The sequence below is a fragment of the Perca fluviatilis genome, chromosome 14 (assembly GCF_010015445.1).
Source record: "Perca fluviatilis chromosome 14, GENO_Pfluv_1.0, whole genome shotgun sequence".
Classification (NCBI taxonomy): Eukaryota; Metazoa; Chordata; class Actinopteri; order Perciformes; family Percidae; genus Perca; species Perca fluviatilis.
In genome coordinates, this window is record NC_053125.1 from 38,547,496 (window position 1) to 38,566,370 (window position 18,875).

Here is an 18,875-nt window from a genome sequence, read left to right on the forward strand (position 1 = left end):
CAGCCCTCTCATCAATAGGTTATACATGTTACTAACTAACCAGCCCTCTCATCAATAGGTTATACATGTTACTAACTAACCAGCCCTTTCATGAATAGGTTATACATGTTACTAACTAACCAGCCCTCTCATCAATAGGTTATACATGTTACTAACTAACCAGCCCTCTCATCAATAGGTTATACATGTTACTAACTAACCAGCCCTTTCATCAATAGGTTATACATGTTACTAACTAACCAGCCCTCTCATGAATAGGTTATACATGTTACTAACTAACCAGCCCTCTCATGAATAGGTTATACATGTTACTAACTAACCAGTCCTCTCATCAATAGGTTATACATGTTACTAACTAACCAGTCCTCTCATCAATAGGTTATACATGTTACTAACTAACCAGTCCTCTCATCAATAGGTTATACATGTTACTAACTAACCAGCCCTCTCATCAATAGGTTATACATGTTACTTACTAACCAGCCCTCTCATCAGTAGGTTATACATGTTACTAACTAACCAGCCCTCTCATGAATAGGCTATACATGTTACTAACTAACCAGCCTTCTCATCAATAGGTTATACATGTTACTAACTAACCAGCCCTCTCATCAATAGGTTATACATGTTACTAACTAACCAGCCCTCTCATCAGTAGGTTATACATGTTACTAACTAACCAGCCCTCTCATCAATAGGCTATACATGTTACTAACTAACCAGCCCTCCTATCAATAGGTTATACATGTTACTAACTTACCAGCCCTCTCATGAATAGGTTAAACATGTTACTAATTAACCAGCCCTCTCATGAATAGGTTATACATGTTACTAACTAACCAGCCCTCTCATGAATAGGTTAAACATGTTACTAACTAACCAGCCCTCTCATCAATAGGTTATACATGTTACTAACTAACCAGCCCTCTCATCAATAGGTTATACATGTTACTAACTAACCAGTCCTCTCATCAATAGGTTATACATGTTACTACCTAACCAGCCCTCTCATGAATAGGTTATACATGTTACTAACTAACCATCCCTTTCATCAATAGGTTATACATGTTACTAACTAACCAACCCTTTCATCAATAGGTTATACATGTTACTAACTAACCAGCCCTTTCATCAATAGGTTATACGTGTTACTAACTAACCAGCCCTCTCATCAATAGGTTATACATGTTACTAACTAACCAGCCCTCTCATCAATAGGTTATAAATGTTACTAACTAACCAGCCCTTTCATCAGTAGGTTATACATGTTACTAACTAACCAGCCCTCTCATCAATAGGTTATACATGTTACTCACTAACCAGCCCTCTCATGAATAGGTTATACATGTTACTAACTAACCAGCCCTCTCATGAATAGGTTATACATGTTACTAACTGACCAGCCCTCTCAACAATAGGTTATACATGTTACTAACTAACCAGCCCTCTCATCAATAGGTTATACATGTTACTAACTAACCAGCCCTCTCATGAATAGGTTATACATGTTACTAACTAACCAGCCCTCTCATCAATAGGTTATAAATGTTACTAACTAACCAGCCCTCTCATCAGTAGGTTATACATGTTACTAACTAACCAGCCCTCTCATCAATAGGTTATACATGTTACTCACTAACCAGCCCTCTCATGAATAGGTTATACATGTTACTAACTAACCAGCCCTCTCATGAATAGGTTATACATGTTACTAACTAACCAGCCCTCTCATGAATAGGTTATACATATTACTAACTAACCAGCCCTCTCATGAAAAGGTTATACATGTTACTAACTAACCAGCCCTCTCATCAATAGGTTATACATGTTACTAACCAACCAGCCCTCTCATCAATAGGTTATACATGTTACTAACTAACCAGTCCTCTCATCAATAGGTTATACATGTTACTAACTAACCAGCCCTCTCATCAATAGGTTATACATGTTACTAACTAACCAGCCCTCTCATCAATAGGTTATACATGTTACTAACTGACCAGCCCTCTCATCAATAGGTTATACATGTTACTAACTGACCAGCCCTCTCATCAATAGGTTATACATGTTACTATCTAACCAACCCTTAATGAATAGGTTATACATGTTACTAACTAACCAACCCTTAATGAATAGGTTATACATGTTACTAACTAACCAGCCCTCTCATCAATAGGTTATACACTACATTACATGTCGGTTAGCTGAAGCTTTTATCCAAAGCGTACCTACCTGTTACATTTAAATACCTGTTACATTTAAATACCTGTTACATTTAAATACCTGTTACATTTAAATAACTGTTACATTTAAATAACCGTTACATTTAAATAACCGTTACATTTAAATACCTGTTACATTTAAATAACAATTAAATGTTAAAATTAAATAAAATGCAACATTCTTTAAGTAAACAATGTGCTGCCGACCGTGGTACTAAAACAAGTTGAGAACCTTTTGGACAGTGAAGGGATGTCGCACACACACACACACACACACACACACACACACACACACACACACACACACACACACAGACACACACACACACACACACACACAGGGCTGGGCAATATATCCTTATTATATCGATGTCGTGATATAGGGCTGGGCAATTAATCCAATTTTAAATCGTGATTATGATTTCAGCTCCCAATGATCACAAAAACAGAATAATGAAGAAAAACTATTATTTATCTCATTACGTTTTACAGTAAACTCTTATTTTCTCTTTTGTTCTGAATGAATAGATAGTTTTAATAGGACAAGTATTAATGCAAAGTTCACATTTTTTTCTTCTTTTCACTGTTGATTTATTTAACTTTTTCCACTGTTTTTAAGTTCAGTAATTGCAACATCTTTCCAGAAGTCAACATGTAATCGTGTTAAATTATCGTGATTATATTTTTTCCATAATCGAGCAGCCCTATCGTGATATGAGACTAGATATCTGATATAAAACGGGGCCTTGGACGATGAACAGACACATGCAGCAGAAGAGATGATAGTCAGCCTTCATCGTCCTCTCTTCTCCAGACGCCAAGTGTGGATCTTTTATTATTTAAACTGCACATGAGAATTTACCTTTTTGGTAGTAGAATAATGAAATAAAGTGCTTGTTCAGTCCACCAGATGGTGCTGGTTGTTCTCTGGTGAGGTCAGGAGTAATAGATCCATACTGGGCGTCTGTGTATCGATACAGTATTACCACGAAAATATCACCATACTATGCTGTATCGGTTTTTACCCACACACACAGAGACACACACACACACACACACACACACACACACACACACACACACACACACACACACACACACACACACACACACACACACACACACACACAGACACCACAGACATACACACAGACACACACAGACACCACAGACATACACACAGACACACACAGACACACACACAGACACACAACAAATACTAAAACAAGTTGAGAACCTTTCGGACAGTGAAGGGATGTCAGCACACACACAGATACACACACACACACAGACATACAGACACACACACATACACACAGACATACACACACAGATACACACACACAGACATGCAGACACACACACACAGACACACACAGACATACACACACACAGAGACACACACAGACATACACACACACAGAGACACACACAGACATTCAGACACACAACCACAGACAGACACACACAGACACACAAACACACAGACACCACAGACAAACAGACACACACACACACAGACACCACAGACACACACACACCATGTCTTTCTCGATGTTTTTGGGTGAGATGGATCCATTAGGACTAGATAAGGGAGGTAACTTAAGGATGTACATACATATATATTTGTGTATGTGTACATATAAATAAAAAGTCAAGAAAAGAGCCAAAAAAAAGTGACACAAATTACGGGGAAACTGCTACAAAAATGCCCAAAACCTTCATCAACAGCAGCCATAAACTCCTCCTCCTCCTTCCTCTTCAGGGCGACCAATCAGGAGACTCCGAAGTGCTCGCCCCTGCCGGCGCGGGGCGGAGACCCCGTGGAGATCCTGGTACCCCGTGACATCACCGACCCCCTGAATCTGAAGGGAGGGGGGCGGGACGGAGAGGGGGGGGCCAAGGTCCTGCTGTCCCCCCTGAAGTCCAGACGAAGACACAGGAACAGGCACCACGGGGGGGCAGGGGGGGCGGAGAAGGGGGCGGAGCCAGCCAGACTGTTTCCTGTCACAGCCCCACCCACAGGTCAGTTCATGTTACTGCGTGTCTCTTTAAGACCTGTTACTGTCTCTTTAAGAGTTTGTGTTACTGTGTCTTTAAGAGGTCACATAACTAATGTTACTATCTCTTTAAGAGTGTAATGTGTTACTGTCTCTTTAAGAGTGTAATGTGTTACTGTCTCTTTAAGAGTGTAATGTGTTACTGTCTCTTTAAGAGTGTAATGTGTTACTGTCTCTTTAAGAGTGTAATGTGTGTGTCCTGTAGTACCGGTGTTGACCACAGAGGGCGCTGCTGTCTCCCCCCTCCCCTGTGAACTGAACACGGCCATCACGTGTCGTGACGACGTGGCTCCGCCCCCCATCCTCCCTCGGAGACACACCCACCCTCCGCCGGGCGCCGGCCACAGGCCCGGTAACCACGGCGACGGACGCCAGCGCCGACGGCGACGCACCACCTCCATGAGGGCGCCAGACTGCGCCGGCGACGCCACGGCAACCAGGGTCCAGCCAACCAAGTTCGAGACGCCGCTGGTGGGCGGGGCTAAAGCCGGCAGGTCAGTGGGTTCATAAAAGGCCAAGACGCTTCTACCTCGATTACAGCGCCCCCTAGAGGCCGATCGTCACCAAATCTGGTGGATAGCCGCAGAGCGGCACGGCGAACAATAATACCAAGTTTGGTGACGGTAGCCTTTACTGCAGCAGAGATATTGCCATTCCACTTTTTTACCATTTAAATGCATTGACTTATTTGCCAAAACGCGTTTACGTTCATTATAGCGCCCCCTAACGGCCGACTGTCACCAAATTCGGTAGGGAGGCTCGGAGTTGGATGTCGAACAACAATACCAAGTTTTGCTTTGATACCTATTAATTTGGCCGAGATATGCTAACGTTCATGTTTTGTGGCTACCTACGAAAATTAGTTTGTTGTAGTAGTTGTAGTAGTTGTAGTAGTTGTAATATTACCATTCAACTAAAATACGTATAACCAAAGTATTTACCAGTTAAAATGGAGGGAAATGTGAACGCTCACGGACCACTAGTGGTCCGTGAGGGTACTGCAGGTGGTCCGTGGACCACTAGTGGTCCGTGAGGGTACTGCAGGTGGTCCGTGGACCACTAGTGGTCCGTGAGTAGGGTTGGGTACCGTTTGGATTTTTACGATTCCGATGCCGAACCGGTACTTTTAAAACGATTCCGATTCCTAAACAATTCCTTTTCCGATTCTTGAAAAACTGAAAAATGACATAAAAGAAAGGCTTTTAATGGAGTTTTTTTTTTTTTATTGAAAATTATTTAAATGTAACAATATATTAACGTTTTAAAGTACTTTAATATATAATAAGTAAACCTAAGTCACCTAACACACAACTACAATAATTTAACAAATAACAGTTACACTATTAACAAGTAACAACAAAATAAATGTTGTTGAGTTGGTATGGCAACCAGCTTCAAACTTTAGCCGTTCTTTTGCAGAAAAATGACCATATTTGCCTTCTCTGGCGAGATACTCCACCTCTCCTGACTTATGGCGTGGAAAAGCTAAATAAAATATAAAATAATACTTTTTTAACCTTCATTTTACCAGGAAATTCACATAAAAATTAAGAATATGTATACTGATATAAAATTTAAATTACTGTATAGATTTAATACTGCATTGCTATGTTCAAATGAACCTGACTATACACAAAACGTTAGAAAACCCCTGATTTAAGGCTTTAAAACAACTTTATTGAAAAAACCTTGAGAACCAGTGATTTGTGGCACACGTATCAAACTCAAGGCCCGCGGGCCAAATCTGGCCCCTCACATATTATGATCCGGCCCGCATATCAGTTTAGTTTTACAATACATTTTGACCCAGCTAGTTGTTGTCACTTTTTCCGAATTTTTGCTACTTTTTCAGAAGTTTTGCACCTTAATGTCGACCAAACTGAGTAAGAAGACTATATGACACCTGCAATAATACAGTCAAAGATATTTAACTTTTTCGATTAACTAAAGCCTATCAATAAACTCTCCATGTCTGGCCCTTGGTGTGATTCTTATTTTCCAGTATGGCCCTCTGGGAGATTGAGTTTGACAGTCCTGATCTAAGGGGTGCCCCCCCCCCCAAGGTTAAAATGTTGGGACGTTGTTCTCTGAGAACTTTTATTTCCCAAACTGTAACTAACTATGAACGCTGTCCTCTGATTGGCTGCAGGTGTGGAGGCGTGGCCACGCGGCCGCCAGAGAAGAAGAAGAAGGACAAACTGCGCTTCCAGTTCGGCAACCACAGCGGTTACTACGGCTACCAGGGTTCCTACGGCGACGCGTGGGAGGGGCGGGTGGGCGCGGCCGAGGACCCGAGGCTCCGCCTCCTGGAAGCCGATTGGTTCAGAGACCGCACGGTGCTGGACGTGGGCTGTGGCGCCGGACACCTGGCGCTCGCCGTGGCTCGCCGGTTCAACCCGGCACACGTCCTGGGACTGGAACTGGACCCCCGGCTGGCTCGCGCCGCCACGCTGAACATCAGGCACTTCCTGTCACATGACCTGGCCACGGAGGAGAGGAAACGCAGAGGCTCCGCCCCCTCGCCGCCAGGAGGCTCCGCCCCTTCGTCGCCGGGGGAGATGGAGGAACGAGAGACAGTTAGTATTTCATCTTTCTTATACAGGACTCAACACTAAAAGTAGTTACAGGAGAGACAGACAGGGAGAGAGACAGACAGGCAGAGAGAGAAAGACAGACAGGTAGAGAGACAGAGAGAGAGAGACAGACAGGGAGAGAGAGAAAGACAGACAGGTAGAGAGACAGACAGGGAGGGAGAGAGAGAGAGAGACCGGTAGAGAGAGAGAGAAACAGACAGGTAGAGAGACAGAGAGAGAGACAGACAGGGAGAGAGACAGACAGACAGGTAGAGAGACAGACAGGGAGGGAGAGAGAGAGAGACCGGTAGAGAGAGAGAAACAGACAGAGAGACAGACAGACAGACAGAGAGACAGACAGGGAGAGAGGGAGAAAGACAGACAGGTAGAGAGAGACAGGTAGAGAGAGAGAGAGAAACAGACAGGTAGAGAGAGAGAGAGAGACAGGTAGAGAGAGAGAGAGAGAGAGACAAGTAGAGAGAGAGAAACAGACAGGTAGAGAGAGAGAGAAACAGACAGGTAGAGAGAGAGAGCAACAGACAGGTAGAGAGACAGACAGACACCATGGATGGGTTATTTATTCATTCATTTATTTATTCGGGACAGTGCACATTAATGAACAATCTAACATCTCTGTACAGACTGTAAATGAGCCTGGTTATACCATAAATGCTAATTTTCACCTGTAGTCCCGAGGTGGATTATTAGTCTGTATGAAGCACCAGAGACACAATATGACCCCCCAGGTCCCAGAAAAAGGGATTTCTTCATAATATGGGAGCTTTAAGATCGTATCTTATAATGTTAAACGTGTCCTGTGTTTCTCCAGCAGGCTCCGCCCCCCTCCCTGCCCCCCTCCCTGCCCCTGTCCTTCAGGGTGAGTCGGGGTCCTCTGGCTGCCCCCCCTCTCTTCCTCCCCCCAACATCATCATCATCATCATCATCCTCCTCCAGGTTTCCAGCCAACGTCACCTTCATCCAGGTGAGTCTGGGCCACATGGAGAATATATATATCCTATAAATACATAGGTTCTACTCTCTCAGGTAGATAGAGACTCTCTCAGGTAGGTAGAGACCCTCTCAGGTAGATAGAGACTCTCTCAGGTAGGTAGAGACCCTCTCAGTTAGGTAGAGACTCTCTCAGGTAGATAGAGACCCTCTCAGGTAGATAGAGACTCTATCAGGTAGATAGAGACCCTCTCAGGTAGATAGAGACCCTCTCAGGTAGGTAGAGACCCTCTCAGGTAGGTAGAGACCCTCTCAGGTAGATAGAGACTCTCTCAGGTAGATAGAGACTCTCTCAGGTAGATAGAGACTCTCTCAGGTAGGTAGAGACTCTCTCAGGTAGGTAGAGACCCTCTCAGGTAGATAGAGACCCTCTCAGGTAGATAGAGACTCTCTCAGGTAGGTAGAGACCCTCTCAGGTAGGTAGAGACCCTCTCAGGTAGATAGAGACTCTCTCAGGTAGGTAGAGACCCTCTCAGGTAGATAGAGACTCTCTCAGGTAGGTAGAGACCCTCTCAGGTAGATAGAGACCCTCTCAGGTAGGTAGAGACTCTCTCAGGTAGATAGAGACCCTCTCAGGTAGGTAGAGACTCTCTCAGCTAGATAGAGACCCTCTCAGGTAGGTAGAGACTCTCAGGTAGGTAGAGACCCTCTCAGGTAGGTAGAGACTCTCTCAGGTAGATAGAGACCCTCTCAGGTAGGTAGAGACTCTCTCAGGTAGATAGAGACCCTGTCAGGTAGATAGAGACTCTCTCAGGTAGATAGAGACCCTCTCAGGTAGATAGAGACCCTCTCAGGTAGGTAGAGACTCTCTCAGGTAGATAGAGACCCTCTCAGGTAGGTAGAGACCCTCTCAGGTAGGTAGAGACCCTCTCAGGTAGGTAGAGACTCTTTCAGGTAGATAGAGACCCTCTCAGGTAGATAGAGACTCTCTCAGCTAGATAGAGACTCTCTCAGGTAGATAGAGACCCTCTCAGGTAGATAGAGACTCTCTCAGGTAGATAGAGACTCTCTCAGGTAGATAGAGACCCTCTCAGGTAGATAGAGACTCTCTCAGCTAGATAGAGACCCTCTCAGGTAGGTAGAGACCCTCTCAGATAGATAGAGACCCTCTCAGGTAGGTAGAGACTCTCTCAGTTAGATAGAGACTAGGTAGAGACTCTCTCAGGTAGATAGAGACCCTCTCAGCTAGATAGAGACCCTCTCAGGTAGATAGAGACTCTCTCAGGTAGGTAGAGACCCTCTCAGGTAGGTAGAGACCCTCTCAGGTAGATAGAGACTATATCAGGTAGATAGAGACCCTCACAGGTAGATAGAGACCCTCTCAGGTGGGTAGAGACCCTCTCCGGGTAGGGTAGAGACCCTCTCAGGTAGATAGAGACTCTCTCAGGTAAATAGAGACTCTCTCAGGTAAATAGAGACTCTCTCAGGTGGGTAGAGACTCTCTCAGGTGGGTAGAGACCCTCTCAGGTGGGTAGAGACCCTCTCAGGTAATAGAGACTCTCTCAGGTGGGTAGAGACCCTCTCAGGTAGATAGAGACTCTCTCGGGTAGGTAGAGACCCTCTCGGGTAGATAGAGACCCTCTCAGGTAGGTAGAGACTCTCTCGGGTAGATAGAGACCCTCTCAGGTGGGTGGGAGACTCTCTCAGCTAGATAGAGACCCTCTCAGGTGGTAGAGACTCTCAGGTGGGTAGAGACCCTCTCAGGTAGGTAGTAGACTCTCTCAGGTAGATAGAGACCCTCTCAGGTAGGGTAGAGACTCTCTCAGGTAGATAGAGACCCTGTCAGGTAGATAGAGACTCTCTCAGGTAGATAGAGACCCTCTCAGGTAGGTAGAGACCCTCTCAGGTAGGTAGAGACTCTCTCAGGTAGATAGAGACCCTCTCAGGTAGGTAGAGACTCTCTCAGGTAGATAGAGACCCTCTCAGGTAGGTAGAGACCCTCTCAGGTAGGGTAGAGACCCTCTCCAGTAGGGTAGAGACTCTTTCAGGTAGATAGAGACCCTCTCGGGTAAATAGGAGACTCTCTCAGCTAGATAGAGACTCTCTCAGGTAGATAGAGACTCTCTCAGGTAGATAGGGCTCTCTCAGGTAGGTAGAGACCCTCTCAGGTAGATAGAGACTCTCTCAGGTAGATAGAGACCCTCTGGCTAGATAGAGACCCTCTCCGGGTAGATGAGAGACCCTCTCAGGTGGGTGAGACCCTCTCAGGTAGGTAGAGACCCTCTCAGGCAGATAGAGACCCTCTCAGCTAGATAGAGACTCTCTCAGGTAGGTGAGAGACCCTCTCAGGTAGGTAGAGACCCTCGCAGGTAGATAGAGACTCTCTCAGGTAGGTGAGACCCTCTCGGTAGGTAATAGAGACCCTCTCAGCTAGATAGAGACTCTCTCGGGTAAATAGAGACCCTCTCAGGTAGATAGAGACCCTCTCAGGATGAAATGAGAGACCCTCTCAGCTAGATAGAGACCCTCTCAGCTAGATAGAGACTCTCTCAGGTAGGTAGAGACCCTCTCAGGTAGGTAGAGACCCTCTCAGGTAGATAGAGACCCTCTCAGGTAGATAGAGACTCTCTCAGGTAGATAGAGACTCTCTCAGGTAGATAGAGACCCTCTCAGGTAGGTAGAGACCCTCTCAGGTAGGTAGAGACCCTCTCAGGTAGATAGAGACCCTCTCAGCTAGATAGATACTCTCTCAGGTAGATAGAGACCCTCTCAGGTAGATAGAGACTTTTTCTCAAAATATTTTAAAAATATTTTGACTTCCTCAACATATTTTAAAATATTTTGACTTTCTGTCAAAATATTTTAAATATTTTGACTTTTTCTCAAAATATTTTAAAATATTTTGACTTTTATTCTCAAAATATTTCAAAAATATTTCAACTTCTTGTCAAAATATTTTGACTTTTTTTCTCGACTTGTAAACGAGGGAGCACTCCCACCTTTCACAACAAGATTATAAAGACCGTAGCGTTCTCGTATACAGGCGATTCGTCTTGGGAGCTACTGTCTTCCTAAACTATCTTTTCAATAAACTGTCTGTACACTTACGAAGTTCTCAATACTTCAATTAACATGCAGGGACCCTCATTATGCTACCGTGGAAGTTTGGTGATATTTTGAGCCTTTTTAGTCGTACAAAATAGTGATTAGTTTTTACTTTCCCTGTGGCCCTGAATACTAGCGTTGTAAGCTAATCAGTGGTCCGTGCTAGCTCCATTCAAGCTACAAACGCATTAGATGAGCATGAACACATGTCCCAGAGAACAACAGAGTGGTACACAGCTGTTATTAATAACCCCTAGGTTCATTATGCGCCGGAATTGTCCTTTAAACATTTTGAGGAAGAGTGCCTTGGATTTTCCTTTTTTTTTTCTATATTTCAAAAATATTTAGACTTATTTTCTCTCAATATTTCACCACTAGAGACGTAACTACAGGTCGTAATTGTATTTCAGTAGAGTAACGTTAAATATCCTGTACTCCACCCCCACCCCTACAGGGCGACTACGTGTCGGAGGCGTGGCCTGGGCGGGGCCAGTATGATGTCATCATGTGTCTGGGCGTCACCAAGTGGGTGCAGCTGCAGTCGGGGGACGGGGGCGTGGTCAGACTCTTCAGACGAGCCTATCAGAGCCTGTCGCCGGGCGGATTATTCATCCTGGAGCCGCAGCCCTGGAGCAGCTACGCACACAGCAAGAGGATCTCGGTAACTATCGCATTCATATAATATTAATAAATATATATATATGTGTGTGTGTGTGTGTGTGTGTGTGTGTGTGTGTGTGTGTGTGTATGTATATATATATATATATATATATACATACATACACACACATATTTATTATGTATACTGAAATACAATTGTTAAGACTTTCTGTTCTTTCTTTCGAACCCTTGCTTTCAACACATATAGAGTTATACAGGCTAAAAAAACATAAGTACACACAGTACTGTTTATTTTTAAAGTTGTGTGGTGTGCTTTTATTTTGTAGGAGTGGACGTATCGTAACTTCCGGGCGGTGAGACTGAGACCGGAACATTTTACATCGTACCTGACGGACAGTGTTGGTTTCTCTTCATACAGACTCCTCACACACACAGGTATACACACACACACACACACACACACACTGGTACACACACACTGGTACACACACACACACACACACACACACACACACACTGGTACACACACACACACACACACACTGGTACACACACGCACACACAGGTATACACACACACACACACACTGGTACACACACGCACACACAGGTATACAAACAGACGCACACACACTGGTACACACACGCACACACAGGTATACACACACACACACACACTGGTACAACACACCACAGGTATACACACACACGCACACACACTGGTACACACAGCGCGCACACAGGTACACACGGTACACACACTGACGGTACACACACACCACACACACTGGTACTTCGCCCGCGCACGCACACACACACACACGCACACACACACACACTTGTACGCACACACACACACACACACTCTGGTACACGCACACACACACAACACACTTTACACTGGTTACCGCACGCCGCACACACACACACACACGTGCACACACACACTGGTACATGCACACGCACACATTCTGGTACACGCACACACACACACACACACACACACACACACACTGACCACATCTCTGTCAGTTCAATTGTTCACTATATTTATAATATCTTGGTGTCAGACAGATATTTATTATTTAACCTTTATCTAACCTTTATCTAACCTTTATGTAACCTTTATCTAACCTTTATGTAACCTTTATGTAACCTTTATGTAGCGAGCTTAGTCTCATTGAGAGACCTGGCCAAGATAGCAGAACTAGTTAGTTAAATATAAAAACTATTTACAATCACAAAAGAGACAAAGACATCTCAAGTGCATTTCAATTAAATAAAAGTCCCATTAGTTAAAACATGTGCACGTGTGGATGGACTCATGTTCTATGGTTTTAACATCACCTTTAAGATCTTTTAAGGACATTAGACAGAGCAGTTTGAGTGTTTTTCTGTGGGTCATTCCAAGTAGAAGGAGCAGCAAACATGAAAGTCTTTTTAAACATCTCTGTCCAGGCCTGAGGTACTTTCAGTGAGATCGTGTTCTGGACCGTAAACCATAAGTACTCTGGGTAAAAGAGAGACGGTCAGATATGTAACATGGGAGACTGACTATACTGCCCTTTATATATGAACATATAAAGGTGAGTAAGCCGGCGATTTGACAGAGAGGGCAATATAATATCTTAGTGTCAGACAGATGTTTATAATATTATAATGTTATAATATCTTAGTGTCAGACAGATGTCAGACAGATGTTTATAATATTATAATGTTATAATATCTTAGTGTCAGACAGATGTTTATAATATTATAATGTTATAATATCTTAGTGTCAGACAGATGTCAGACAGATGTTTATAATATTATAATGTTATAATATCTTAGTGTCAGACAGATGTTTATAATATTATAATGTTATAATATCTTAGTGTCAGACAGATGTTTATAATATTATAATGTTATAATATCTTAGTGTCAGACAGATGTTTATAATATTATAATGTTATAATATCTTAGTGTCAGACAGATGTTTATAATATTATAATGTTATAATATTTTGGTGTCAGACAGATGTTTATAATATTATAATGTTATAATATTTTGGTGTCAGACAGATGTTAATGACGGGGAACTGAATCTCTTTTCTCTCAAACACCAGACTCCTTTAATAAAAACAGCCATCTTACCTCCAGAACACGCTGGGAGTCTCTGCTCCACCGCTGCCTCCAGCTGTTAGTTAGTTTAGGGTTTTTTTGGGTCACTCTGGTGTCTTAAAGGAAGTAACCTGTCTATAAAACTCACTTCCTGCACACATATTTTCACAATAAAAGCCTTCCAATGGCTCATAAATCATACTTTTTTTTTTTTTTTCTTGTTGAAATAAATGTTTTGTTTTCTTGTTTTCTTGTTTTCTTGTTTCCAGGTAACCAGCGGCCGATCTACCTGTTCCACAAAGGCCCCGCCCCCAGGAAGTGATGTCACCAGGACAGGACAGACGGAGGAAGCTGAATGGTCCTTACATATTCTGTATATATTATGACTGTGAGCTCGCAGCTGATTGGCTGAACATTGGAGACAGTTTGATGACATCACAAAGGAGAATAAACTCTGATTGGTTGACTCTGGCTCAAAAAGGCCAGAGCAAAGGATTGTGGGAGATTTTCTCTCTCCCCGACCCCCCCTGTGAACACTAACAGGAAGTGACACGTCTGCAGGTCGCTCCTTTCAAAAGTTTTTGTTGTTTCAGTTTTTTGTCTAAAGAAATAAAGAGAAATGATCCAAAACTTTTATTTTCTGTTTCTCAGCCACAACAGAGATTTAAATAATTCATCTATGATTAGAAATATAATGTGTCTGCTAATAATATTTAAATCTCTTAAGAATTCAGATTCAGCTTTTCAGCCTCAAATCTGTATTTTATTTTGAAGAGACAGTACAAAAAAAGACAAACGTAATAATTTTAAATTCTTGATTTTATTTTGAAGGGCTAGTATATTAATTAGTATATTATAATATAAATGTGCCAGATGTTACAACAGGCTTTCTGAAACACACGGAGTACATTAGATGTAAATCAGGTTATAATGATTAGTTAGTGATTGGTCGACAGGAGAAGGGGGCGTGGCCTTGTCACAACTGCAGCTGTAGCCCCATCTCGTCTCCATAGTAACCGTGGTGCGCTGAGTCGAAGTTCACCGGAAACTCTGCGCTGTTGTCCGACAAGCGAGGAAACTCTGCGCCCACATCTGTTCTGGCTCCGCCCACATATTCTCTGGACAGGCCCACTACGGAGGCAGCTTCGCCACGTTGCCGTAGAGACGGGAGGGGGGAGAAGGCCTCCTGAGGGGGGGGGGAGAAGTTAGAGATAAATACAAAGCAAGAAACAAATGACACAAATGTCTTAAAGTGCTCATATTATACTTATTGCAGAATGACTATTATCCTGCATACTAATTATTTCGCCACATTTTTATCCCGCTACTAGTCACGGAGCGTTGCCAACACATGCACACAAAATACATCAAACGTGTGTAATGACCGGGAATGGTGTGCTATGACTTTTCTAAGAGATTTGCTGCGCAGTTTTCACGAAATCTGCAAAAATCGGCAAAAATGTTCCCATAGACTTAAATGGGAAATCTTTAGGAAATCGCTTAAAATCGCTCAAAACAACCCGTCTTTGGGGCCATGCTGTATCACCATACTTTAACGTAGAAAAATAATTAAAAGTTTAAACCGAAGACAAGATTTTGGCGTTTATTGGGCTGAATGGTCATTCTGATATCAAGCACGGTTTCTACCAAATCACAGTTTATGTATCGTCCAGTTTTCAGACCGTTTCAGATGTTCCAATGTGTGTGTATGGGGACGGAATGTTGAGAGCCAGAGGGGAGGACAGAGTGGGGAGCTGCAGTATGATTCTCAGAAATTTTTCCAAACAAATTGCTCTCTCCCCTACAGTTTACACTCTTCATACATCATAGTTGTTCAAAATTCGGAAAATGTTGTGCCGATCGCAGACATCTAACTATGGAATCCGCCGGACGTAAACTTTTGGCTCTGTTCATACCAACTGCCGATAGAAACTGTGAAAAAAAGTATCTGAAGGATGCAGACTGTTTCCTGTTTGTTACCTGCTCTGTGTCCCATTTATTTGACACCACAAACATAAAAAACACATCAATGTGTTCGCCAGACGTTTATCTCTCTGGTGATCACAATATTTTGCCGTTTGGACCCAACGCTTTTTGAATTACAGAACAAACTTAAGAGGATTAACTATCATTAAATGGACATGTTTGACCCATGGAAGATACTGTCTCCCCCTCCCTCCTCTACTCCTTCACTGTGGAAAATCACTATAGCAACAAGTTCTGACACACACACCTCCTATCATGGAGACTCTCTACTGTAGGACATATTGTCCTCTCTCTACTGTAGGCCGTGTCAAACAGCAGATTTACTGTTAGCTAGTTTTATTCAGATGTGCACCAAGTAGTAGGCACACTGTCAAACGTTCCTGTGGAATTTTCTAGTATAATCATACTCTGCTTCTGACTGGCTAGTAGTCCTTACCTAGCTACTCTCAGCATAATATGAGCACTTTAAAAGAGACAAAATGTCAGAATAAAAGCAACAAAAAAACTTAGGTAACCAGCGTCCAATCTACCTGTTCCACAAAGGCCCCGCCCACAGGAAGGGACACGTCCCCGGCATGCAAGGCGTCCCCTGTGTCCACGGTGTCCCCTGCATCCACCGTGTCCACGGTGTCCCCTGCGTCCACCGTGTCCATGGCGTCCCCTGTGTCCACCGTGACCCCTGTATCCACGGCGTCCCCTGTGTCCACGGTGTCCCCTGTATCCACGGTGTCCCCGGCATCCACGGTGTCCCCTGCGTTCACGGCATCCACGGTGTCCCCTGCGTCCACGGTGTCCACGGTGTCCCCTGTATCCACGGTGTCCACTGCTTCTCCAGCGTCCCCGGTGTCTTTGTCTCCAAGTGAAAGCAGTTGATTGGCCCACAGGTTGCCGTCACCGGGGGAGATTCCATCTGCAACTCTCAGCTGTTGAGTCTGAGAAATGAACCAATCAGAGTCAGTCTGGGATGTTGGGACAAACATCAGATGTAAACAGGATGTAAACATTCTCTGTCTCTCCTCGTTCACTACCGGACACATTTTAACTAAAGTAAAGTCCCGCGGTGGACACAGGAAGGGGCGGGGCTAACATGCAGGAAGGGGCGGGGCTTGTGTCTGTGTGCTCTGACCTCTGAACTCTGGCTCTCGGAGGACTCTGATGAAGACGAGGAGGAAGAAGACGATGAAGAGGAAGATGATGTCTGTCCGGTGACGGGAGAAGGCTGCAGACACACACGCACACAGACAAACACACACAAACACACACACACAAACACACGCACACAGACAAACAGACACAAACACACAAACACACGCACACACACACACACAGACACACAGACAAACAGACACAAACACACACACACACACACACACACACAACGCACACACACACACACACGCACACAGACAAACACCGCACACAGACAAACAGACACAAACACACACACACAAACACACGCACACACACACACACGCACACAGACAAACAGACACAAACACACAGACACACACACAGAGACAAGCACACAGACGCAACACACACACACACACACACACACACACACACACACACACAGAGTTAAGGGACAGTGTACATTAATGAAGATTAAGAAGAATTTAAATATAAGGATGAATTCTAGCCAAAGGCTAATTTCCATCCTGAGTCCCTGACAGGTCTTTGGTCCCTATAAGTTAAGTTAAATAAATTAAACAAGTCAGAGTAAAGATCACAATAAAACATTACACAAATGGCCGATGATCCCAGCTGACGACAACAGGTTGGATTCAGCAGTAGCCATTATTTAAACTGTTTGGAAAATGAGGTGAGGTATTGTGCTTGGTATGGAGTAGCAGGTAGTGGTTTTTCTAAAGGAATAAGTACTCTGGCCAAATGCACTTCTCCTATTGGCCCTGACCCACCGAGCCGATAACCGGCCGTCTGACAGTCTGGCGAGGTCGGTGACTCGAGTCTGTTCGGTGTGGGCAGGTAGTCAGACTCAATGACCAATGTGTGTGACTGAAAACTGACCAAAAACTGTCCAAAATTGGACTAAAAACTGACTGAAAACGTACCCAACAGTAAATGAACCTGCATTTGGCCCCTGATATTAGAGTAATGTTGCTGATAGTGACGAACACCTCTCAAATCGGATGGAAATCTTTTAAACTGACCTTTGTTGATCTGAGATGAAGACAGATTCAGCAGCTGCACGGCCTGTTTCTCTCCTCACATGTTTACAGAAACACGTTTCGGTGAACTATTTTAGTCCAATATGAGATCTGAGAACCAGAACCATGTAGACTACTCACTGTGCTCTGGTCCAGCTGTTCCTGGAGTGGCCCAAAGCTGCTGTGTTCCCATGGAAACGCCTGGTTCTGACCCAGCAAGCAGAGCAACATCAGGAAGATCCACATCCTGGACCAGACACTGAACGCACCGTTCCAACTGGGTCCAACTGCGTCTGTCTTGGTCCGGCTAGGTCTGGCTAGGTCTGGCTGGGTCTGTCTAAGTCTGGCTGGGTCTGGCTGGGTTTGGCTAGGTCTGGCTGGGTCTGGCTGCGTCTGGCTGGGTCTAGCTGGGTCTGGCTGGGTCTGGTTAGGTCTGGCTGGGTCTGGCTGGGTCTGGTTAGGTCTGGCTGGGTCTGCCTGGGTCTGACTGGGTCTGGCTGGGTCTGGTTAGGTCTGGCTGGGTCTGGCTGGCTCTGGTTAAGTCTTGCTGGGTCTGGCTGCGTCTGACTGGGTCTGGCTGGGTCCCCCTCTGATATTGTCTGTTTTGTCGTGTCAACAGGAAGTCAGCTGTCATCTTCTTGTCTTTTGTTCCCGCCCCCCTCCTACTGACAGACGCCCATCAACCAAAACAACAAACAGTGTGTGTGTTTGTGTGTGTGTGTGTGTGTTTGTGTCTGTGTGTGTGTCTGTGTGTGTGTGTTCAGTAAAAGTCTGATTAGTAAAGAGTATTTTAAAGATGAAATATGTAATTTTTTCCGCATTAAAAAGTCTAAAAAACAACTTGACCACCAGACTCCATGTAAATAATCAGGACTTTTAGCGTGTATAGAGCCAGCATATCTTCACCAGACTCCATGTAAATAATCAGGACTTTTAGCGTGTATAGAGCCAGCATATCTCCACCAGACTCCATGTAAATAATCAGGACTTTTAGCGTGTATAGAGCCAGCATATCTCCACCAGACTCCATGTAAATAATCAGGACTTTTAGCGTGTATAGAGCCAGCATATCTCCACCAGACTCCATGTAAATA

General features: G+C 44.1%; 2 protein-coding genes across 5 annotated transcripts in view; one reads left to right on the forward strand and one right to left on the reverse strand.

Moving 5' to 3' along the window:
• LOC120573390 (7SK snRNA methylphosphate capping enzyme-like) overlaps positions 1-14,250 on the forward strand; it is an 18,628-nt gene extending 4,378 nt beyond the window's left edge. For 2 of the 4 annotated variants that reach the window (XM_039823102.1, XM_039823101.1), the window contains exons 3-9: positions 3,988-4,247; positions 4,488-4,776; positions 6,432-6,858; positions 7,685-7,837; positions 11,363-11,569; positions 11,856-11,964; positions 13,897-14,250. In XM_039823102.1, the coding sequence (XP_039679036.1) occupies positions 3,988-4,247; positions 4,488-4,776; positions 6,432-6,858; positions 7,685-7,837; positions 11,363-11,569; positions 11,856-11,964; positions 13,897-13,949 (1,498 nt within the window). In that variant the 3' untranslated portion in view covers positions 13,950-14,250. The remainder of the gene's footprint in view (positions 1-3,987; positions 4,248-4,487; positions 4,777-6,431; positions 6,859-7,684; positions 7,838-11,362; positions 11,570-11,855; positions 11,965-13,896) is intronic. The other 2 variants (XM_039823103.1, XM_039823100.1) reach the window with 2 other exon arrangements.
• Positions 14,251-14,466: 216 nt separating this feature from the next.
• Positions 14,467-18,154, reverse strand: LOC120573401 (chloride intracellular channel protein 6-like). The gene is made up of 4 exons (XM_039823118.1): positions 17,923-18,154; positions 16,740-16,832; positions 16,144-16,545; positions 14,467-14,813 (listed from the first exon to the last, which is right to left on the reverse strand). The coding sequence occupies exons 1-4, from the start codon at positions 18,025-18,027 to the stop codon at positions 14,604-14,606; spliced, it is 810 nt and encodes a 269-aa protein (XP_039679052.1). The 5' UTR covers positions 18,028-18,154; the 3' UTR covers positions 14,467-14,603.
• Between the last annotated feature and the right edge of the window lie 721 nt (positions 18,155-18,875).

Excerpts from the sequence above, each read along its gene's own strand:
- LOC120573401 (XM_039823118.1), bottom strand. The coding sequence starts at position 18,027 with ATGTGGATCTTCCTGATGTTGCTCTGCTTGCTGGGTCAGAACCAGGCG. Across the intron at positions 16,833-17,922 it reads AACAGCTGGACCAGAGCACA|CCTTCTCCCGTCACCGGACA; the intron begins GTGAGTAGTCTA and ends GTGTGTCTGCAG. Across the intron at positions 14,814-16,143 it reads GCGGGGCCTTTGTGGAACAG|GAGGCCTTCTCCCCCCTCCC; the intron begins GTAGATTGGACG and ends CCCCCCCCTCAG.